Source organism: Mya arenaria, chromosome 14, assembly GCF_026914265.1.
Source record: "Mya arenaria isolate MELC-2E11 chromosome 14, ASM2691426v1".
Classification (NCBI taxonomy): Eukaryota; Metazoa; Mollusca; class Bivalvia; order Myida; family Myidae; genus Mya; species Mya arenaria.
In genome coordinates, this window is record NC_069135.1 from 59,146,387 (window position 1) to 59,172,622 (window position 26,236).

Consider the following 26,236-nt stretch of genomic DNA (forward strand, 5'->3'; position numbering starts at 1 on the left):
GTCATGGTCACGAGATAACTGAGTCATAGGAAAAGTTGGTAAGTCATGGTCACGAGATAACTGAGTCATAGGAAAAGTTGGTAAGTCATGGTCACGAGATAACTGAGTCATAGGAAAAAGTTGGTAACCAAGGTCACGAGATAACTGAGTCATAGGAAAAGTTGGTAAGCCAAGGTCACGAGATAACTGAGTCATAGGAAAAGTTGGTAAGTCATGGTCACGAGATAACTGAGTCATAGGAAAAGTTGGTAAGCCAAGGTCACGAGATAACTGAGTCATAGGAAAAGTTGGTAAGTCATGGTCACGAGATAACTGAGTCATAGGAAAAGTTGGTAAGTCATGGTCACGAGATAACTGAGTCATAGGAAAAGTTGGTAAGTCATGGTCACGAGATAACTGAGTCATAGGAAAAGTTGGTAAGCCAAGGTCACGAGATAACTGAGTCATAGGAAAAGTTGGTAAGTCATGGTCACGAGATAACTGAGTCATAGGAAAAGTTGGTAAGTCATGGTCACGAGATAACTGAGTCATAGGAAAAGTTGGTAAGTCATGGTCACGAGATAACTGAGTCATAGGAAAAGTTGGTAAGCCAAGGTCACGAGATAACTGAGTCATAGGAAAAGTTGGTAAGCCAAGGTCACGAGATAACTGAGTCATAGGAAAAGTTGGTAAGTCATGGTCACGAGATAACTGAGTCATAGGAAAAGTTGGTAAGCCAAGGTCACGAGATAACTGAGTCATAGGAAAAGTTGGTAAGTCATGGTCACGAGATAACTGAGTCATAGGAAAAGTTGGTAAGTCATGGTCACGAGATAACTGAGTCATAGGAAAAGTTGGTAAGTCATGGCCACGAGATAACTGAGTCATAGGAAAAGTTGGTAAGTCAAGGTCACGAGATAACTGAGTCATAGGAAAAGTTGGTAACCAAGGTCACGAGATAACTGAGTCATAGGAAAAGTTGGTAACCAAGGTCACGAGATAACTGAGTCATAGGAAAAGTTGGTAAGTCAAGGTCACGAGATAACTGAGTCATAGGAAAAGTTGGTAAGTCATGGTCACGAGATAACTGAGTCATAGGAAAAGTTGGTAAGCCAAGGTCACGAGATAACTGAGTCATAGGAAAAAGTTGGTAAGTCATGGTCACGAGATAACTGAGTCATAGGAAAAGTTGGTAAGTCATGGTCACGAGATAACTGAGTCATAGGAAAAGTTGGTAAGTCATGGTCACGAGATAACTGAGTCATAGGAAAAGTTGGTAAGCCAAGGTCACGAGATAACTGAGTCATAGGAAAAGTTGGTAAGTCATGGTCACGAGATAACTGAGTCATAGGAAAAGTTGGTAAGCCAAGGTCACGAGATAACTGAGTCATAGGAAAAGTTGGTAAGTCATGGTCACGAAATAACTGAGTCATAGGAAAAGTTGGTAAGTCATGGTCACGAGATAACTGAGTCATAGGAAAAGTTGGTAAGCCAAGGTCACGAGATAACTGAGTCATAGGAAAAGTTGGTAAGTCATGGTCACGAGATAACTGAGTCATAGGAAAAGTTGGTAAGCCAAGGTCACGAAATAACTGAGTCATAGGAAAAGTTGGTAAGTCATGGTCACGAGATAACTGAGTCATAGGAAAAGTTGGTAAGCCAAGGTCACGAGATAACTGAGTCATAGGAAAAGTTGGTAAGTCATGGTCACGAGATAACTGAGTCATAGGAAAAGTTGGTAAGTCATGGTCACGAGATAACTGAGTCATAGGAAAAGTTGGTAAGCCAAAGTCACGAGATAACTGAGTCATAGGAAAAGTTGGTAACCAAGGTCACGAGATAACTGAGTCATAGGAAAAAGTTGGTAAGTCATGGTCACGAGATAACTGAGTCATAGGAAAAGTTGGTAAGCCAAGGTCACGAGATAACTGAGTCATAGGAAAAAGTTGGTAAGTCATGGTCACGAGATAACTGAGTCATAGGAAAAGTTGGTAAGTCATGGTCACGAGATAACTGAGTCATAGGAAAAGTTGGTAAGTCATGGCCACGAGATAACTGAGTCATAGGAAAAAGTTGGTAAGTCATGGTCACGAGATAACTGAGTCATAGGAAAAGTTGGTAAGTCATGGTCACGAGATAACTGAGTCATAGGAAAAGTTGGTAAGCCAAGGTCACGAGATAACTGAGTCATAGGAAAAGTTGGTAACCAAGGTCACGAGATAACTGAGTCATAGGAAAAGTTGGTAAGTCATGGTCACGAGATAACTGAGTCATAGGAAAAAGTTGGTAAGTCATGGTCACGAGATAACTGAGTCATAGGAAAAGTTGGTAAGTCATGGTCACGAGATAACTGAGTCATAGGAAAAGTTGGTAAGTCATGGCCACGAGATAACTGAGTCATAGGAAAAAGTTGGTAAGTCATGGTCACGAGATAACTGAGTCATAGGAAAAGTTGGTAAGTCATGGTCACGAGATAACTGAGTCATAGGAAAAGTTGGTAAGCCAAGGTCACGAGATAACTGAGTCATAGGAAAAGTTGGTAAGTCATGGTCACGAGATAACTGAGTCATAGGAAAAGTTGGTAAGCCAAGGTCACGAAATAACTGAGTCATAGGAAAAGTTGGTAAGTCATGGTCACGAGATAACTGAGTCATAGGAAAAGTTGGTAAGTCATGGTCACGAGATAACTGAGTCATAGGAAAAGTTGGTAAGCCAAGGTCACGAGATAACTGAGTCATAGGAAAAGTTGGTAACCAAGGTCACGAGATAACTGAGTCATAGGAAAAGTTGGTAAGCCAAGGTCACGAGATAACTGAGTCATAGGAAAAGTTGGTAAGTCAAGGTCACGAGATAACTGAGTCATAGGAAAAGTTGGTAAGTCATGGTCACGAGATAACTGAGTCATAGGAAAAGTTGGTAAGTCATGGTCACGAGATAACTGAGTCATAGGAAAAGTTGGTAAGTCATGGTCACGAGATAACTGAGTCATAGGAAAAGTTGGTAAGCCAAGGTCACGAGATAACTGAGTCATAGGAAAAGTTGGTAAGTCATGGTCACGAGATAACTGAGTCATAGGAAAAGTTGGTAAGCCAAGGTCACGAGATAACTGAGTCATAGGAAAAGTTGGTAAGTCATGGTCACGAGATAACTGAGTCATAGGAAAAGTTGGTAAGTCATGGTCACGAGATAACTGAGTCATAGGAAAAGTTGGTAAGTCATGGCCACGAGATAACTGAGTCATAGGAAAAAGTTGGTAAGTCATGGTCACGAGATAACTGAGTCATAGGAAAAGTTGGTAAGTCATGGTCACGAGATAACTGAGTCATAGGAAAAGTTGGTAAGTCATGGTCACGAGATAACTGAGTCATAGGAAAAGTTGGTAAGCCAAGGTCACGAGATAACTGAGTCATAGGAAAAGTTGGTAAGTCATGGTCACGAGATAACTGAGTCATAGGAAAAGTTGGTAAGTCATGGTCACGAGATAACTGAGTCATAGGAAAAGTTGGTAAGTCATGGTCACGAGATAACTGAGTCATAGGAAAAGTTGGTAAGCCAAGGTCACGAGATAACTGAGTCATAGGAAAAGTTGGTAAGTCATGGTCACGAGATAACTGAGTCATAGGAAAAGTTGGTAAGTCATGGTCACGAGATAACTGAGTCATAGAAAAAGTTGGTAAGTCATGGTCACGAGATAACTGAGTCATAGGAAAAGTTGGTAAGTCATGGTCACGAGATAACTGAGTCATAGGAAAAGTTGGTAAGTCATGGTCACGAGATAACTGAGTCATAGGAAAAGTTGGTAAGTCATGGTCACGAGATAACTGAGTCATAGGAAAAGTTGGTAAGTCATGGTCACGAGATATCTAAATCGTGGGAAAAAGTAAGTACTTCGTGGCCCAAGATAACTTGAGTAGAGTGAATGAGATAGAAAGGCGTGGCCACAAGATTACTACGTCGTGGAAACAAGTTAGTATAAGTGGTGACCACGAGATAACTGATTATTGGGAACAATTTAGTAAGTCGTGGCCACGAAAGAACTGATACCACGAGATAACTAAGTCGTCAGAAAAGGTTAGTAAGACAGCGTCATAAGATAGCTATGTCGTGGGATCAAGTTAGTAAATCGTGACTATGAGATAGCTTAGTCACGGGAACAGGTTAGTAAATTGATGCCACGAGATAACTTAGTTGTGGTAACAAGTAAGTAGGTGGTGACCACGAGATCATTAGGTCGCTTGAACAAGTTAGTAAGTCGTCGCCACGAGATAACTAAGTCGCGGAAACAAATTAGTAAATCGTTAGTCGTGGTCACGAGATAACTTAGTCGTGGGAATGAGAAAGTAAGTCATGACAACGAGATCACTGAGTCGTGAGAACAAGTTAAGAAGTCGTGGCCACGAGATAAATGCGTCGAGGGAAGAAGTAAGCAAGTCATGACGAGATAACTAAGTTGTGGGATTGAGATAATAAGTCGTGGCCACGAGATAACTAAGTCATGGGAATAAGATAATAAGTCGTGGCCACAAGATAATTAAGTTGTGGGATTGAGATAATAAGTCGTGGCCACAAGATGATTAAGTTGTGGGATTGAGATAATAAGTCGTGGCCACGAGATAACTAAGTCATGGGAATAAGAAAATAAGTCGTGGCCACAAGATGATTAAGTTGTGGGATTGAGATAATAAGTCGTGGCCACGAGATAACTAAGTTGTGGGATTGAGATAATAAGTCGTGGCCACGAGATAACTAAGTCGTGGGATTGAGATAGTAGATGTTGAAAACAAGATAACTAACTCGTGACAACAAGATATTAAGTTAGTTTTAGATCCCGTCTATCATTTAAATAATGCAAAGACGTTTCAAATATAACCTCCATCGTTTACTGACGTCATATCGTCACAACGCGCAATTATTTTAAGTCAATGTCAAAACATTATGAAGGAACGTTTCCGATTTAAGGGTGTCGCTTGCAAAACCATGTAGATGGGTCAAAGGTCAAGGTCACATTTGGAGGTCATTGGTTAGATCTCATCGTATTTCGGTTAGTCCGGGCTGTATCTTGGCCATGCGTCGACACATCTAAAATTAAGAAGGCAATATGTTTTAACATGATAAGTGAGTGGGTTGCGTACAAGACCAAGTCCAAGGTCAATCGATATTACATTATAGATCAATTGAAACAGAGAACAGTTATTTAGCCTTGAACTCCTATTTTGGGTTCTTTATTTTGAGCAATAGAGAATGCAATAGAAGATGCAGAAAAACAGAAAAATGGTAACACAATATGAAAAGCATTTCATTAGTGATTTTACTTATATAATATATAAGGTGTTTAAGCTCGTTATAAATTCCATAATATCGGTCGAGTGTACATGTACGTAAATGTTTGCGTCAGAGCGTCCGTTCGTCCGTCCGATGTAGTCCGGGTTGTAGCCTCCAGACATACGCTGATTTCAAAATAACTTAAAACAAACAATCACAATAAGCAAACGACATGTCGCTCAAAAAGCCAATATAGATGGGTCAAAGGTTAAGGTCACACTTTTGGGGTTAATAAGTCAGATTTTTATAGTATTTTGGCTTGTTTTACATCACTCTCATGCATATATAGCCATCAAGTCTCAACCAATAACATTCCAAGAACAATACCAACAATAGGCCCATGAGGGCCTATGCTCTACTGGCATGGCTCTTGTGGTCATTTTCAATCCAGAGCATGTATGTATGGGTAATAGGCAACAAACATATAGTTCACGTTTTGTGTTTGTGTTAGCTGAACACGTTGCACGTTCAACATCTGAGGACAGAAAGTGTTGTAAGCAGATTAGTTGCATGAACTATTTTAATATGTGCCAAGTAAAGGCCATCTGAGGAAAAAAAATATTTGCTTTTAAAACAGTACTCATGGTCAAAATTTCATTTCTGTAGCTTTAAAAATAAAAAAGTTGGTCAAAAGGTCAAAGTCAAGGTCATCCGAGGACAACATTGATGCTCGTTTGCAAAACTGTACACATGGTCCAAATTTCATTGCTGAAGCGTTAAAAATAAAAAAATAAAAAAGGAGCTCAAAGGGGGGGGGGGGGGCAGCTTTGGCCCCAGGGGCATAATTTCAACTGCTAGACGGTCATCATATGATGCTCCACAACAAATATCAAAGGTATGAGCCTTATGGTTTGAAACAAGAAGATTTTGAAAATATTTCTTAAATGTCTCTAGGAAACTTGTGACCCCCGGGGCAGTGCCAGTTTTGACCCCGGGGCATAATTTGAACAACCATGGTAGCGGACCACTAACTTATTTAAAATAGCAAGGGTCTGCATAGCTGTTTCAGACAAAAAGATTTTCAAACATTCCAAATTAAAGTATACCAAACCTGTGAGCCCCGGGGGTGGCAAGTAATGACCCAGGGGCATAATTTAAACAAACATCCACAAGCAATTGTGTTTAGATGGATGCGCGAACACACCAAAAGATTTTCAAACATTTCCCAATTTAAGTATACTAAACCTGTGAATCCGGTGGCGTGGCCAGTAATGACCCCAGGGGCATAATTTGAACAAACATTCACAACCAATTGTGTTTAGATGGATGCGCGAACGACAGACACTTTGGCCAATCGAGCTAAAAATGGCCTTTGGCTTTTCAACAAGAACAAGGGAGAGTAAGACACAAAACCAACTGCACAACCAAACAGCAAATCGTCTCCCTTTAATCCTAGACTTGACTTTACATGTAAACTTGGCTTAAAATAGACTTCGCTAATGTAGACTTGGCTAAAAATAGACTTAGCTAAAAATAGCATTTTTTTATACTTTCTAGGCCCATAATCTAGGCATACATGGGTGGATCTGGCTGGTTTTCGAAAGGAACCGAGCTATGATGGATATCTAAATACTGTATAAGTTTCATTTGAGATACTGTATCGTGTTCACAAGCAATTGTTTACAGACGCACTGACGCACGCACGGACGCATATACGACGTACACATGCCATCGCATAAGCTCTTCTGGCCTTTGGCTAGTAGGGCTAATAAAACATCATTACTTCCATATTCATAAAACAGCTTTTGAATTTATTAGAACTAAACATCCATTTTCAACAGCTTGAGTTTGATGACTTCTGGTCAGGCCCAACCTCCAAGTTAAGTTTGAGAGCCAGGGGTGCAGGCATTGTCGAGTTATCACTCAGACAACCTTTTATCATTCAAGGTCACTGTGACCTTGACCTTTGGTCCGATGACCCCTTAAATCAATAGGGGTCATCTACTGGTCGGGCCCAGCCTCCGTGTGAAGTTTGATGACCATAGGTCTAGGCATTGTTGAGTTATAACTCCGACAAGCTTTAAAATCCTTTTACCATTAAAGGTCACTGTGACCTTGACCTTTGACTTGATGACCCCTATTGGTCTCCTGGTCAGGTCCAAACTTCATGTCAAGTTTGATGACCATACGTCCAGGAATTATTGAGTTATCACTAGGGCAAGCTTTGGTCTACCGACCGACGAACCGACCGACATGTGCAAAGCAATATAAACCTCTTCTTCAAAGGGTGGTATAATAATATCTGGATAATAAAAGAACACCAACACATATGTTTATCTTCTCTGGGAATTGGTTTATTCCACGTATGTCATAATTCAAAGGGATGCTTCGATATGAGTTCATAAATAAGGTTATCATACATGACAGTGCTCATGTACATACATGTATATAACGCCGTCACAGTTCAAAGACATTGCTTTGATATGATTTCATGATTAACATTTTACATTTTTAAGTATGAAACATAAATCTGTTCATGTACATGTCATCCTTCATACATAAAGTATGTATATTCACTCTTAAATATCTCTTTAACACTTGCAGACATCCCACTTGTACATTGTATGAAAATAATTTAAGAATAAATCATGAAAATTAAATAATAAAATGAAAATCTGCTAAATTGTTTTGCCATGGTAACGTTATGATCACAACAAATCCTAAAACAACACCTGAAGATTTCTTGTTGACACTTCCTGAGGAGGACTTAATAAGATATATTAGGCCCAAAAATGATAAATGAACCTTTATACCAAATTTCATAAAAAGCAAATGTACAACCTTTAAATAGGGTGCTTTTGATTACACTATAGTTTTGTGACATGCCGCTTAACGAACATTTTTCAATACGAAAGCATCTCAGAGCCAATGGCGAGGTTTATCTGGGTTTTTCATTTCATGTAGTTTTTTTAGCTATACAGTCAAAACCCCATTAGCTCAACCTCACAGGAACTGGTGAAAATACATCGAGCCTTTGAAAGGCTTTGAAAATTCCAACCAAGCGGAATTGTTTACCTCCAGTATAAAGAAATCGGTCCTTTACATCTAGTTCGAGCCAACGAAGAATTCGAGCCAACGAAGAATTCGAGCCAATTAAGTTCGAGCCAATGAGGTTCGACTGTATTTATAATGGCCGAGATTAATGGTGACAATGATGACTACAACACCACCAACGACACCAAGGCCATGAAAAAACAGAATAGCTTAAAATATGAAAATTAGTATAACACACCCTAACCTTCAAAGAGCACTAAAGAGTTGATAAATCTTTTAAGAAATGAACGAGACTTATTTATATCAATCATTTAAGAATAAAAATATAGCGTGGCAAATATCCAAAACTATGTTTATAACATGTACATAATAAATCCCTTTAATCTACATTGCAAGTAACATAAAGAATACAATTAGTACTAGGTTAAGTACTAAAACTAAAAAAATAAGTTTAAAAATAATGTCAATTCAACATTTAAGACAAAGCACTATTTTTGCTTTTATCATTTGGTAAAATGAAGGGAAGTCACAACATTGACAAATTTCATCAAAATTCGACAAAAATGAGAATGGTTGAATTAAGTATAATGTGCAAATGGGCTGATTGTTCAGAACTTTGTTAATGTTAACAACATGATAAGCAACATCGTTGTTAATTTTTAAACATGAAATATTTGATGATGAGCTGAAATATTTAAATATAAACAAATACAACTCAAACAGTTGCCAGAAATCTTGTTAGAAATACAGCAGATGACAAGTGTATCCATTAAACTTCCAGAGCATTAACGATTTGAAAAGTTAACAACGATGACGTTAACAACGTTGTTAACTCCAACAAAGATCTAAACATCGACCCAATATTTCAAAATGTGATAAATTCAAGAAAATAACAATAACAATGGTAAAAATTGAAAAATACAACAGATCTGATTTGACTAAAGATATTCGAACAAAGTCTTCAACAAAAAAATGAAGTAAAAATAGTTTAACAGGACAGAAATGACTAGAGAGATAGACAATATGAAATGGATTTGTTTTGTGAATATTTGTATTACAATATAAGATAATTAATATATTTTTTAATTATTAAGATTTCTTCCTGTGTTGATTTTAGTCTGAACCCTGTAAGAAAAATACCTTTTATCATGAAACAAATATGACTAACATAATTTATTTTATTTAAACAACATTCTTTTCATTTTATAAGCATAAAAACATATGTAATATTACATTATATCTTTAAAAAAAATGAATTTATTATTTATCAAAAAATCCCACATTAGAATGGAAACACTTTTAAAAGTTTAAAACTTAGAATTGAACTCCAAGGGAGATAATGAAGATATACCATTGGATGAAAGTTCATGTAAGAGTTGTCTACCATTTGATTGTGCAATCTTTTGATTATTTTTCTGAACTGAAATAATGTACAATTTACAATTGCATGAATAACCTGACCAAATACACAATGAACATTGAATGCATATTTCGGTAACAAAGAAAATGGTAAAAAATATTATGCCGTATTGTAATGTGAAGCAACTAAGCACAATTACATAGAAAAAAAACTAAACTGTTCCCAATGCATCTATAAACTGTTCACAAAAGAACCTAAACTGTTCACAATGCATCTATAAACTGTTCACAAAATAACCTAAACTGTTCACAATGCATCTATAAACTGTTCACAAAATAATCTAAATTGTTCACAATGCAACTGTAAACAATATACCCTAAAATGTTCACAAAATAACCTAATCTGTTCACAATACATTCTTAAATGTTCACAAAATAACATAAACTGTTCACAATAAAAACTTAACTGCTCACAATGTAGCTATTATGACATTTATTCAATTATTGCAAATCAGTTCAAATTACAAAATTTATAGCAATACCAAGCTATGAAATACAAAACAAAAGCAGTTATGTAATATGATGTAACTTGAAGGGTTTTTTCCTTTATATACGGTAATCATTTTTATGATGCAACTTAGTTATTTTTTCCCTTATATACGGTAATCATTTTAATGATGAATCTTAGGTATTTTTTCCCTTATATACGGTAATCAATTATATGATGGAAAGTTTTTTTCACTGATGTACAGTAATGATTTTATATGATGTAACTTGACATTGTTTTTCCCTTATTAACTGTAATCATTATTATGATGCAAAGTTTTTTTCCCCTGATATAGCAATAATTTTTATGATGTAACATTAAGGCTTTTTTAAGACTTAAACACAGTAGTCAATTTTACCAGCAGAACAAATATTTTTATTTTATTGGTCACTGACTTGAAAAGAAAAGTTGTAAATGATAAATAATGTAAGCATGGAATATATATAAATTTATATATATATTATATATTTATATATATATTTAAATAAATGAGGAAACAAATTGCAGGAAAAATCCATAGAAAAATCTCACTGAAAAATTAGCAACTGAAGTTGGGAATCAGACCAGGAGTAGTGGTCTAACAGTTTCGCAATGGAACAATAATTGAACGATTCCGGGTCGTGGAGATTATTTTTTTCTCTGCAATTTTGCTATCATTTATAAAAAAATATTTCTTAAAAACTGAAATAGTTAGACAAGTCCATGAATTGTATCTTAAATGAAGCCATATATAGAAAGATTTTCAATGTATTTCATTCTTGTGCAAAAGTGTCATACAACTTGTGTTAATATTTGAAGACATATACTTTGTTTTCTTTCTTAACATTCATTTCTGCGTGTGGAAGGGGTAATTTTTATTTATGTTTATGAACTATGAAAACAGGTGAAGCAATGCATGTGAAAATAAAGCTGGTCATCATTTCTTCAAAACTTACCTCGTCTTGAAAATGATGACCGTTGTTATGACAATGAAGTAGATAACAACACCTTTTTAAAGCTGCAGATTTACCATTTTTACAACTTCTTTTTTTTTTTTTTTTTGTCTTGGAATGAGCCATTTTTTGCGTAAATATCTGCAACCCAGTGATAAAAGACTGCTGACAAAAGATCAGATCGCAGATTTTCATATTATTTCCATTCGAGAAGTAATATTTTATGGCTAAAAGTGTTTCAAATGATTTAAGAAAATGCATAAAACATCAATTACTGAATTCAAATATAAAAATCGGCGTTCTAATTTTTTGTCAGCAGTCTTAATAGATATTTCCGCATAAATTGGCTCATTCCAAGACAAAAAAAAAATAATAAAAAGTTGAAAAAACAAACATTCAATCTGTGAGAGTGCAGCTTTAAAACGAATGTTTTTGTGCAGTGAGATTTTGTTAAAATATTTGTAAGCAGCTTTAAGACTCCCCAATTCCTATTATAAAAAAAATAAAAAAATATTTATTTTATTTACTTTATTCTAACAAGAGCACCGAAAGTCAATCAATGACTTATAATAACACGTTGTGTCCCAAGGTTAATGTGAATATCTTGAACCGTTTTTGAGTAAGGCCAAAAAATAGTTCTTTGTTTCAACTTATATCTCCAAAAAATAAGGGTAGGTAGGTAGACATAACTTTTTTTTTTTAAGAACCTAGATTCTGTACCAAACCGATCTATATCAGGGTAAATCAATATTGTAGAAAGTTTTATATATAAAATGGTCGAATTGAAAATGTTTACTTAAAAAAAATCACATTTTTTCAGGAAATTACAAACAAAAATTCACATTACGGCAAAAAAAGGTGTCAGTCGGGAAGAAAAGTAGGGTCGGTCAGGTTATTGGAAACAGTTTTTTTTTTTTTTTTTTTACGGCTTATGGCCGAAGATAAAGCTTTTGCACGATGCCAAGACAATGACAAAACTTCAATTTTTTTCTTAAAAAAACGGCTACGCAAAAAAATGATGGACAGGGGAAATATTGTCAGCTGCATATACAAAAATCAACAAAATTTCATACCTTAAATTCAGTGAGGTAACAAAAAAATGAGGTACTAAGGTATATTAAATGACTTATACACGTTGATTATGTATCATTAAACCAGTATCAGTGATTTAAATAAAATCTTAATTTATCTGAGAAAATGGTATAATTTTGAGTGAAAATGTTCAATTCTTACAATCTTATGCTAATATTTGGTCAAATGAGTGGTGTTTGAGATTGAGAATTGACTTAAGTATATTTTATTTATATTTGGGCTTAACTACGTATGACTAAATATTTCATTTTCTTTTTGCTTACATGTTTACCAAAAATGTGTGGTTTGTTAAACGAAGTAAACACATTTATATGGTAAAAATAGCATTGATTTAACCACAAAATAAGTAAGGCAAAATTTGAGGTGAATAAACCCTTGACTTTTAAAAGTCCTGATCAACGGTCAGATTATAACTTCTTCATATTAACAGATTTAACAAAATTTTAATCTAAATAAGGTCGACTTAACTTTAGAATTTATCACAAATTGTAATTATGGGAAATTTGGGATATTAAAATAAATGATATTTTTTATTAGCATAAATCTTGGTTAAATGTTTTCATTTTTTAATGATTTTAATGAATATTCATGCATGAAATAACTAATAGTGCGAAACAACCTTTTCCATTTTAACAGTATGGATATCTATAAAAAAAAAAAGAGAAAAGGTTAATGAAATATATATGGGCTTAAAAAATCATGATTGTATGAAAAAACTAAACTAAATTTTACCCTTTAATTATGTCATGAGCATTATGAAATGACCCAGTGCATCTGACAGCTGACAAACTCAAAATAATTCCATAAATTTGATGACAATTTTATGTTTTTAAATTCAACATCAGCTAATAAAACAAAAATAAAACAAATATACATGTCATTTGATAACTTAAAAATAAATCCAAGAACTACCTGAAAATATGATTTTTGAGAATAAAAGCAAAATCGATTAATTTTTCTCAAAAGTTTAATCGATTTTGCTCTAAACCTCAAAATAATGTACGATCCCTGAATTCCAAATTTATCCTGTAAATTTTTTGATTTCTGAAATTCATACACGCTTACACACGCTAGAGAATATTTTTTAAGGCATTAATGCCAAGAATAAAATAATGAAAGTTTTCATTAAAAAATTAAAAAAAAAAAATTACAGCTAGATGCTAGCTTTGAAAAAAAATCCATCAAAACCGATTCAATTTCATCACAATTATGCACCAGTCATTTGTAACCACGGCCCCCCCAGGTCCGGGGAATAGCGGGGACTTTGACTTTCGGTCCAGCCAAGCCTGGGCAAAGTCTCCGCCCTGCAGGGACTATCTGCTGGTAAAACCCCCGCCAAATGCCCCCGCACCCAAGGGACCCTAGATAAGGCCAATTTCCCGCTAAATTTGGCGTGAAGACAAAACCAATGCAGTCACCCGGCACTGCAGGGCCACCTGGAAAGTGAAAACACGGCCCATTTCCACGACTATCCCCGGTATGCCCCCGGACCTGGGGGGGGGGGGTGTCCGTGGTAACAATTGATTGGTGCATTATTTCTTCCAAAATAGCCTTATAATTATTTCTTAAAAAAAAATTAGAGCTAGATGCTAGCTTTGAAAAAAATCCATTAAAACTAATTCAATTTCATCACAATACTCCACCCAAAAAAAAGCCATATAATTATTTCTTGTGAAGAAGGTAATTAAGTAACAAGACTCCCTTGGAACAAACCCCAATACTTATCTGTTCTTTCTCATTTAAAAAGGGGCGTAACTAAAAAATCATTTAAGTCAGAGTTATGCCCCTTGCTATACATGTGTGTATTGTCTCAGCCAACATGTGTACCAAGTTTCATTTGAATATCTTGAGCCATTCTGAGTTATGGCAAAGGTTAAAATGTCTGCACAATGAAGCCGACGCAATGCCCTGTTTATGACAAAACCTGGCCCCAATATCACGAAAATACTTAAATCAAATCTAAATCTCAATATCAATTTAACACATAAAAGCATCGTATGAATTAAAATCTTTTATGTTTTTATACTTTTTTAAAACATATTTTCTCATTGTGTTGATAAATAGATTTTGACAATATTTCAAAGAAACTTAATTCCAGAGCAAAAATAAGCTTGAGTAATTGTTAAAAAGAAAGAAATTGTACTCAAATACATTTTTGGCTGTAGAATACATTTCCCTTGGAATCTTGACCAAAGACATAAATCAACATATTATATGATAGAATGCCTTTTCAAAGGTGTAAAATCATATCTTATTTTTAATAACTTTTGATGCTATGTGGTAAAATGAGTTGAGACTGAGATTGAGATTTGACTAAAAAAATGTTTATGATATTGTTACCAGGGCTTGTATTCCATATTGGTCTTAACTGGATCTAAGAACGATGTAGCTAATCGGATTACTTGCTATTTATAACTGACCAATAGAGTGAATGAAGTCAATCATGTATGACCATAAGATTGACTAAAGTTGCATATTGAATACATTCCCTGGGCCAGTATTCAATATTGTTCTTATCCTTATCCTTAGAAATGCCTCATTGATTCAAATCAGCCCATTGGTCAGCTAAATATACAGGCCAATCAAAACACTCAGTTTCAAACATTAAATTTCAGTTCAATCTAAGTTGTGTATTGAATACGGCCCCTGGACTTTTCCTTTTTAAAACAGACAAACCAATAAAATGATAATCATTGCATTATAAAGAATACTCAATCATCAATCATTCTTTCTACATGCACTTTGAGCAAAAATAATATTTTATCAGTACACGCATAATTAGCATTATAGTTTAACATGTGTTTCTGACGTTAAAAATCTGTTTATATAATTGTAAGTAAGTATGTGTTGTAAGTATCTAATTCTACTTTAAAGTTACAAACTGTACAATTATTAATTAATTCATTCATTAATTATTCACAAATATAACAATTAGACAAAAGTTCAACTTTTATCTTACAAAATATAATGAGACATCATAAAAATAGCACATTTTAACAAAATATGTTCAATGAATATGTATATTAACATTGCCATTAACAGCACGTTCGTCACGAGAGAAAAAAATATAGATAAAAAATCTCTAGGAGATAAATGTACAATGGGACCTATATTATTATGTATAGATAGATGAAATATCTATTAAAAACTAGGAATGTGTAACAGCGGTCATTGTATTATTAAGAAGGTATGTCACGGGTATGTCATAGTCTTTTGGTTCCACGGGGGAATTCCTTTGGGAACTTTTCCCAGAATTGAGATCCGTATTCTCTGAATTTGATATCATTTCATCATTCACGCCATTTTGGGTTTCCTTGCTTTCAATTTTCATATTCAAAGCCTCTTCCTGCTGGTTTGATTGGTCGATTTTAGCACTCATTTGCATACAGCCCGCTTGATTATCCCCAGGTGAGTCACACTCCATTGTAGAACAATGTTCTTTTTTAATCGATTGAATGTTAAACCGGTTTTGAACAGGGGAAGATGAATCATGTTCTTGGTTCCCATGTTGGAACTGCTGACTTGCAGAATAAGATGTTGGGCTTCCATGGAGACTAGATTTTGGGCTCAAGTCAAGACCCTGGTTTGAGCCCAAGCTCTCGGGCGATTGGTGATCTATGATCTCCCCATTTTGAAACATATAGCCATTGTTTCTTGTGTAAAATACATCTTCCCTGAAAGAAACAATTTTTTTTTTTACAAAACTGAAATATATCAGTTTAATAGTTAATTGTGTCATTAATTTCCTCATGGCTGTATTCATTAAGCATCATTGATATTGAGAAATTTCAAATCCATGAATTTTCATATATTTATTTTTAAAACAATATTTTCATTATCACCCCTACTTCAAATGCAAAATGTTTGGTGTAAAAACAATGCAAGTCTTTTGTAAAAGCAACAAGGAAAAAAAGCAAATTTTCACTAAGCCTTAGTTGTTTTACCCTGAAATAGGACCCTGAAATATGCAAACCCATTCAAATAAATTCATTATTTAGACCTCTTCTTGCTTATTTTCATATTTTTTATGTGCATACATTGTTACTTATGACGTTTACATTCATTCATCATTAAAAAAAAATCAATTTTCCACTAAGTTAAAAAAATATAACCTAAATTGCCTTATAAATACGATCTGTGATGTACCATTGACATAATAAAACAATAAATAATCCTTATTTTCCACACTTAAAAAAAAAATGTAATTACTTCAACACGGAAATTAATAATCTGTGATATCTTATCTGATTATGCGCAGGATGAACCATAATGAACAGATTTCAAGTTGTTGCATTTCACACCTCATTATGACCAAATATATACCTTTTTTTGCAACGATAATTTGCGTAACGCATAAAGCAACATGTGTTGCGTGTCTGATATGTACTTAAAAGAGCATTAATATCTAATAACTTCTGACAAGCCAAAAAACAGCCAAAAAGAATAGTTATTCCTGAAAAACAAAGCAATTATATACTTTGTATAACTTATTTATTACTGCGTACAAAAGACCAGAGGCCATGATTACGAACAGTCTCAAGTCTTAGATCAGACTCAGACTCAGAAAAGCATTTTTATAAAGAAACAAAAATCATATTAATTCCATTTCATTTACCAAAAAATTATGTAGATTAGTAAAACATTAAAATAGTAATTTATTTCTGCAAATTTTACCATCAATGCTCTGATAGAAGGAAGATTGCAATGAAATGAAGTTTTGCCATACTCAGTCTTGATTCTGAACTCAGACTTGAGACAGTTCGTAATCACTGCCCCAGCGCTTGGTGCGAGACAGTTGAAATGCCTTTTACTTCTTTAAGAAATTTTTCTTTTGATGTCTAAAAACTGTAAATATTGCACGAATTAAAACAAATAAAAAATAGCGAGATTAGCTTAATCCTGTTAAAAGAGAATTATTTATGAGATGTTTTGAGAAAGTGGGGCCATGATTGATTTCGCAAAAATAAAAGTTAATTTGTAAACAACCAATGTCTTTTTCACAAGATATAAAACTGTCATTAATAATTATGGTAATAAATCAAAATTTGGCTGACCCAGTAACCAACATTAAAGATGACATTTACGGCGCTATGTAGCATGAACACATGACATTAAACATGCGCTTATTTATGCTCAGACAAAGTGCACGTTAACAAAGCAATTAATCATTGCCTAACGAAAACTTTTATCGTTTTCAAAGCACTGTGCTCTTTTTGGCAGTTGATTGGTATTTTCGTAAAGGTTGTCTCCTAAAGTGCTGTTGTGAAATCAAAATTTTGACAAGCCAGGTTACAATAAGTTGTTGCAAATCAAATGCCGGAAAAGATCATACTGGATTTAATTCCGAAATCATGATAATTATGTGAGCTGATGTGTGACTGTGCAATTATAAGGGAGAATTAAGCTTTGGTTTTTACAATTTCCACATCTTACTAAGTCACGAGACAACTTTGGTCGCCTTGAGAACAAATTTGCAACACGACAGCCATATTATTTCAGATTAAAGAATCGTATCAATTAATGATATTAACTTTCTGTTGGTACAAAATTTGGCCGTTTTTCATAATCATATTCATATGGTTTGTAAATTACTGAATCATTAAAACTATTATTGTTAATATTGAAAGAGCGCAGTAAAACAGATGCCAAAACTTGTCTGCTTTTAATATCAAAAAAGGGGCATAACTTTACAATAATTAGAACCAGATTTATTGGCTTTGCAATACATTTGCATATTGTTCCTGGCAAAGATATGTACTAAGTTTCATTTGAATATTTTGAAAGGTTTATGAGATACCGGTATTCAAGGTTAAAGTTATTTCACATAATCGCAGCCAACGCAGAAGAGACTTAAACAAGAGCTCCATAAGGTTATCCTAACGCTGGTCTATTTTCATGGGTCAATCTATTGTTCATGTCAGAGCTGTTTTTCACAAAAGAGCATCAACAAATATGAACTGAACCAGCTGAGGTAGTAGTACAAAAAATCTAAAGCAGAAAAACCGTTGTGAAAAATTAGCAGCTGGAGCCGAGGATCGCACCATACTGTTACAGACAGCTTAGTTTTTCACTGTCATTTTTCTATCTAAAATTCCACGAGTTTTTCTCATTCTCATTTGTCTTCAACTAAATCTAGTTGACAATGTAATTATAGTATAGATATACATCATTATCATATCGCCAGCTATAATCCTGTGGAGGCAGTCATGTCATCGAGGAAAGAAGAAGACTTATACAAAAGTTTGGATTTTAAAACAAATAATGGCTTAACCATTACTGCCTTATAAGAAATAGAACACAAAAACGCAGGACCCCCCCCCCCCCCCCCCCCCAACTCCCTGCTGACCATGTAACATTGTGTATTCTTACCTGCCAGGTGAGTCGGATTTAATCGGGGAGCTCATGTTACTGTTGTTGTAACTTTTCATCGATAAATCCTCGACACCGTCCCCTAACGAGCCATTATGCTGCGATACTAGGGCACTCGTCTGCTCTATCGCCGCCTGAAAAAAAAATGCAAAATAATAAAAACATGCAAATATGCTTATTAGTCGTTTGGAAAGTGGAAATTTATATCATTCATTTCATAGTTACATTTTGAAGAGATCAGAAAAAAGAACAGTGTTTTGTCTTATTTGTTTTCTTCAATTACACAAATGAGCACTCTTAAGCCAGCGTAGACGCTCAGTGAGTTCTTACCAACAAGTGTTCACTCTATGCCAAGCCAGGGAATTACCCTAATGTTTACCAATGATGATATTATGATATTTGTATATTTTTTGTTGTTCTGTAACAAGTGTTTCTTGTTCAGTGTCTAAAAATGCACTCTTACTCCCAAATAAGATTTACCACAATTAATAATATTGTTTAAGTATTCCAAAAAGAATAAATTAATGTCGAAAACAATGGTTCTTATGAAGGATACCAAATTTAATTTGAAAGAAATGAGCATAAAACTCGGTATTTCTACCCTATGAGACTGTAGTAGATCACAGTAAATCTTTTAGCATTCACCAATCATTAAATATTTTGCGCTTTCTGCTATTAAATACACGGTTACAATCTTGTTATCAGTAATTAATATTTTCCATGAATACATTATTTGGTAAGTAGTTAAAGGCTTATCAGTCAAAATTGATATACATGTTTATAATGTATTGATTTTGAATAAGAGTGTCACTTTAAATATAAGGCTATAAGGTATAGTTTATAATAATTTCTTTGAGCTCGATTCTGAGTCTCGTTCTGAGCTAGTGTTAAAAAATCAGTTGAAAGGTTTCAATATTGCATAGATAAATATTACTACCGGTAATCAAACAATATATTTTTAATTATCAAAATATAATATTTTTAATTATGACCATGATTTTACATTTTGCATGCTAACATAATTATGCCACCGCTGAAAATAACACCAAGCTTTTATAAAACGTTGACCAGTGTCTTTATAAAGCTTTAAAGTGTCACAGAGTTATAAAACAGTTCAATATATCAAAATTGATTATTTATATTTTTCTCAAACTGATTGAATTAGGAATTTGTCAGTGGAAATCATAGTTACTATAATTACTATATGTTGTTTTGGTCTAGTAGTAATTCATAATCTTTGAAATATTAGTTACAGACATCTGCTAGACTTGTTCTTAATTACTGGACATACTGTATCTTCCATAATTAATTGAATAAAACTTGGTAAGCAGTTGTCCAACTTAGATCAAAGCATATAACATGAAGGTGTGAATTAGATTCTTATAAGTCTGGTCTGAAGGTAAAGACAATAGAAGGTTACATTAGGGTCTGGTAGGAATGAAAGTTTGATAAGTATTTTTGTATGGTTGGTTAATAATTATATGGGCGTGGCCTAAAGAGGAATTCTATATTGTAGTGTAAGTGGTAGAGTTCTTGTTAGGGAGTGGAAAGAAAAGATTAAGATACCTCTCACAATAAAGCGAGTTGATAATGGAATAAAATATGGAAAATGTATTTGGTGTTACATATTAACAAGTAATAGAATGGGGACGAGAACCAATCCGTTGACAAAAGCATTGACATGATTACGGCTAATGTACAAATTAATAACTTTTAATTTAAATTGATCTGTTTTTGTTTAGAGCATAATAAAAACATAATGATAAATGTATTCAAATATGCATATTTCAGGATATCAGATGGTGTCAATAATGATACATCATCTACACCAATAGCATAACAACTTTGTCACATTAATCATTGAAAAATTAAACAAACCTTTGAATGTCATGTTTTTTAAATTAGGTGATACAATAATGAGTATGAAAATAGTTTTTATTTGACAAGTTTTTTTTTGTTTTTATTTAAATATTTATGTGTCATTTAAAAAGGCTTATGACTTCCGGGAGATCACTTGTTTTGAGCTTGTTAGAAGAGAAACTTTTAAAGGTGCACTCTCAGAGATTGACAGTTTTGATAACTTTTTTATTTTTTTATTTCATGTCTTCGAATGAGCCAATTTTTGTGAAAATGTCTTGAAACGAATAATACAAGACTGCTGACAAAAGATCAGATTGCAGTTTTAAAAGCAGTGCTAAAAGAAGCTTTAATAAAGAAAAAATGGAATTTTCAGCAGTTTCCCGAACGATGGAGATCTGTTCTATTTTCAGTTATCTTAAAGGAATGACTTCAAAACATTGATGCCAAAATCAGCTGATTATAAGACGAAAACCAAAAAAATGGATAAAATGCCAATGTATGAGAGTGCAGCTTTAAATCTTTGCTGACATTTAAGCTGACGTCAGCAAATTGTCACATTTATTTATTCTAAATATTTATGTGCACAATAAAGCACAATGTCATGTAACTGTTGTGCATAGATATGGAAAGATAAACGAGAAAGTCCAATAAAAGACTAAAATAACCGCCAGAAGACGTTATTTAAAGATCTGTGGTAAGCTTGTTGAATATTTTATGGACATTGTTCATGTACCAACTTCAAATAATCAACATGAATTCTTAAAAATGGCTGCCATGGGCATAATTAATTATGCAGTTTTTTTCTAGTCCAGTTACCTCGACCCGACTCATCGGGCAAAATAATATTTTTGGAACAGTATAAATTTTGATATCACCTTGAAGCCTTTACACTTGGTAATTTAATGCAAGCACTATTGGTGTATTAAGTGGAGAAAAATTGTAGTTTAAACAACAGTAAGATACAACAAGAGCTGTCACAGATGTTTTATGCAGTTTTCTTCAACCGTTAGTAACGGTTTAAGCCATAAAACATTAATTTTCGAACAGAAATATGAAATTCTGCGATCTGATCTTTTGTCAGCAATCTTTTATCATTGGTTTGCAAATATTTATGCAAAAATTTGCTCTTTCTAAGACAAAAAATAATAATGTAGAAACGATGTATCTGTGAGAGTGCAGCTTTAATGTATAGAATTTAATATTTTGAATTGGAATATCAGGTGATAATAATTAATTACCTAATAATTTTGATTTGTAATATGATTACATTGAAATATTTTGCATATGCTGTGATATTAATGTATATATGCAAATATATCTATATTTAGCTACAGCTATGCTCACTCCGGCCATTCTTAATCATTAAGATTTTAATTCATGTCATCTAACTATTACATTTACCTTATATTGTATAGATGTAACAAGTTTAAAAAGCTTGATACAGACGAAGCTTAATAATGTCAATATATTTAATGTCTTGCAAACTCAAAATATTTTATTTTTATTTTAAATGTTATTCTGATATATTAATTTTCATCCAGTAAAACCCTTTCAAATGATATTAAAAATAACATGGATTCACCAAGCATCGAAAAACCACAATATTGTAAGTCTGACACCTTAAACAGGAAGCCACCAAATTAATTACAATACTCGAATAACGGTCCTTTTATTTAACAATTCCGCAACAATCATCGTCATTTGCAAATGGATGCATGTCATGCATTTTTTATTGCGCTAGACAGAATAAATATTCTAAATTAAGATCATACGACGATGTTCACATCAACATTTCGAGACTTAAACAAGATGAGTCATTAAAAGCCATTTAAACTGTGATCATTTCATAAATAATCCTAAGAAATTATGCTCATTTGGTCATTAAAGGGACATAACTTGATAAAGATTTTAGCAAGTGTGATAAACAGAATTACAACAATGTAACATCATTGGTTATAATTTGTATTAAACAATGGGTTAACAACATTATCGTTGTCAATTCAATAGGCCGATTGTTCATAACTTTGTTAATGTTAAAAATATTGTCAACATCATTGTTGTTAACTCAATATGCCGATTGTTCATAACTTTGTTAAAGTTATCAACATTGATAACATCATCGTTGTTAACTCAATATGCCGATTGTTCATAACTTTGTTAAAGTTATCAACATTTTTAACATCATCGTTGTTAACTCAGTTGGCCGATTGTTCATAACTTTGTTAAAATTAACAAAATTGTTAACATCATCGTTGTGAACTCAATGGGCCAATTGTTCATAACTTTGTTAAAATTAACAAAATTGTCAACATCATCATTGTTAACTCAATATGCTGATTGTTCATAACTTTGTTAATGTTTAAAAATATTGTCAACATCATCGTTGTTAACTCAATGGGCCAATTGTAAATAACTTTGATAAAGTTAACAACATTGTTTAAATCATCATTGTTAACTTTTAAATCTTAACTCCTCTGAAACTAAAATGGAAACAGTGATCTACAGTTTTTCTTACATGGTTTGAGATGCACATTTTTTATCTGTTTATGTGAGCATGTTACAAAATGGTTCACCTTTTAAAAGTAAAATAAATGCTATTAACAAGTTTGTAAACTTTAACGAAGTTCTGAAAAATCAGCCATATGTCTTGAATGGCTTTGACTTTATAAAGGCGGCATTTTTTGCACCATTGTACATTTACATTTCACCTGCACATTATGTCAACAGTTTGACTTAATTTCAAAATGTAGACATTGAAACTGAAGCCCCCATTGTTTATCTAAATTTGACATATTTAAATATAGAGACAGAGTTGTTTTTAAATATAAATTTTGATTCAAACTAGCAGTGTTTAAATACCATATCCTTGTATAAACTATACTCTTTGTAGAAAGAATACTGCTAAAATAAGCCAGAATCAAGGTCGCCATGAACTGTGTAGCCAATATTGATGTGGTAGGTTTTTGGTACTGAAATTTATCCCAAACCCTTATTTATTGTTAAAAACAAGCCAATGCTAGAGGACATTTGTAATATCGCGATCAGTAAACAGTGTCCTAGTACATTTGTTATATCCCAGTAATTAACAGTGTCAGCTAGTTTAAAACATTTTGGGTTGATTGTTAACAATATTGTTAACCTCATCACTGTTAACTTCCAAATTGTTAAAAAAATAAAATAATTTCTTTCCATTCAATTTTTTGTTAACTTCCAAATCGTTACTTTATTTTTTTTATTTCTTTCCATTAAATTTTGAATCAACATTCAAAAGGTATGATTTAAGTTTCTTTTACTTTTTAAATTTAAAAATTGATGAAAAACCTCACCTAAGGTTAATTCAAATGATATTTATTCCCAAGATTTTACAAGAAAAATTCCAACTTTGATTCATATTTGCACAAATTTAGGACTGTGATTACATTAATTAGCGGCCAGGTGTTCCATAGCAGACAACGGCTCATATTCTGTTGGTGTATAAGGGGAGGTAACAATTCTTACCCGAATACTTGCGTTGATGGTATCATTGTAGAGCACGGAGTTGTCTGCAGAGTACGAAACGTTGCTCGACACACCCCTAGAAAATGTGTTCAGAAAAACTACACAATGTGAAGAAAATAGTACACATACATACATATATTGTACATGTAAAAACACATGTTGACAAAAACACAGATATAACAAGACTGAACTTCCTCGGAGAGGGAATATATAACCCCACCCCCACCCCCATTTTTTGCATAGGCAGATAAAATCTCCCAATAATTATGATTATCACAGGTTTTAAAGGTTGTTTAAAGGAACGCGTTAATGTTTTTGTAAAATGCACTTTTTTTTGTATAACGAAATAAAGTGGGTGTGTGGTTTTGTCAGTTTTCTATTTTTCCTTGACTGTTATGGCTAGGAATTGCTCCCTACTTAAACTAAAATTATTTTCTTTTAATATGTGTGTCATATAGCTTTTGTAAACAGGAAGACTTTTAAAGTTGAGTTTTTAGAAGTTTCATGCCTGTCAAAACCACCTCAACAGAAAGAATCCAAATAAACTGGATTCAAATTTTAAGACAAACAAACCCTGTGAGTTTCTGTGGTCTCCGTTTGTAAAATTCCATCTCATCGACCGTCCACACTGCGCCTTTCACGTTCTCCACCCGCATAAAACACTTGTGAAGACTCAGGTTGTGACGAACAGCATTCTGAAATCAAAACAGATTCTTATAGGATGGTTATTACGCTAATTTTTACCATTCATATTAGGACTGCTCTTTATTTTGATGGTAATGTGGCCACACTAAAATTGACCAATCATATTAGGGCTGATCTTTATCATGCAGATTTTTATAGGATGGTTATTAGGCTAAACTTTGACCAATTAAATTAGGGCTGCTCTTTATTTTGATGGTTATTTGGCTAAACTTTGACCAATCATATTAGGGTATTCTTTATTATGATTGGTTATTTGGCTAAACTTTGACCAATCAAACGAGGGCTATTCTTTAACTTACAGATTCTTATAGAATGGTTATTGGGATACCTTTTGACCAATCAAATAAGGGTGATCTTTATACAACAGCTCCTCAACGTGGATGAAACATTTAAGGATACATTAAACACTTGAATTACCTAAATGTAGCCTGGACCTAAAACATGTCACACCACTGACACAACCATTCTATTTTTAATAACAGGAAATGATGTAATATTTCCCCGATTACATCAAATGAATTATAAAAACCTAGTTCTTCTTGTCAAAATTCTCATTGTGCAATGAATGAAAGGCAGAATTATTCACGGTGTAACAAAAATGCTGCATCTGCCATGTTCAAGTTCTTTTCTACACACATTAATAAGTGTAACCTTTTTACGAACAATGAAATATACTGTATATTACCTTCCAGGTTGCCTCGTTCCTGCGGAAGTATGCAAAGGTGTTCTGAAACCACTGGTACACCTCATTCAACGTCAGCTGTTTATTCTCTGATTCGATTATCGCCTGAAATATATAAAATAAATGTAAACAAAATATTGTGATAAAAAAAATCCATTGCATTATTTGAATCTGTTTCATGCTTCTGTCTAGTTAGAAGGTGATTTTTTCCTCTCTTTGTTAAAAAAAAATTGGGGGGATATTCAATCCATTGGTTTTTATCTTTTTACTTCTGGGACACCAGGAGACGGGTTAAATTCAGGGGGATTTTCATCCCCTCCCTGCAATCCACCCCCTTAAGGCACAACAAGAGATGGATTGAAATGCAGGGGGATATTCAGCCATCCATGCAATCCACCCCAGTATGGGATACAAGGACATTGATTGAAATTCAGGGGGATTGTCCCCCTGCTTCTAGAGGTGTCATGTGTGAAAAAAAAAAAAGTTTTGAAAACCAAGTACACTTTCAATGTACTTGTAAATTTGAAAATCTTATCCTCGCGAAGTTATAGACCTCTGTGTTTTCCCTATAATCTTGATGATCTTAAGATCGACAATAAATCTGCATTTTTACTGCTTGGAGCGAATGTTTGCCTGATCAAGTTGATTTCACAGTGAGAAACCAATATCTCAACTTCATAAGATTTGTTTTCATCAATAGCCAATACATTATCGGTCGGATCAACAGCTCGTTTGATGCAAAACAACGTGTGACATTGTAAAGTGCATGTACTTTTGTGTTTTATTGCACTTTCCTTGAAAATTCATCACATAAATGCAATAACTCAATATCTGCTTGTTTTTCAAAGTGTTGTTATTGACTTCTTGCACTTAAGTGACTTGATATCAATCAAACAT

The 26,236-nt window shown here is 33.6% G+C and overlaps 1 protein-coding gene across 5 annotated transcripts in view; it reads right to left on the minus strand.

The window, feature by feature from the left end:
* Window positions 1-7,573: 7,573 nt before the first annotated feature.
* Window positions 7,574-26,236, minus strand: part of LOC128217660 (forkhead box protein P1-like) — a 99,273-nt gene continuing 80,610 nt past the window's right edge. For all 5 annotated transcript variants that reach the window (XM_052924957.1, XM_052924958.1, XM_052924956.1 and 2 more), the window contains exons 12-16: window positions 25,343-25,444; window positions 24,526-24,647; window positions 23,953-24,028; window positions 18,595-18,728; window positions 7,574-15,899 (exon numbers count right to left, since the gene is read on the minus strand). In XM_052924957.1, the coding sequence (XP_052780917.1) occupies window positions 15,374-15,899; window positions 18,595-18,728; window positions 23,953-24,028; window positions 24,526-24,647; window positions 25,343-25,444 (960 nt within the window). In that variant the 3' untranslated portion in view covers window positions 7,574-15,373. The remainder of the gene's footprint in view (window positions 15,900-18,594; window positions 18,729-23,952; window positions 24,029-24,525; window positions 24,648-25,342; window positions 25,445-26,236) is intronic.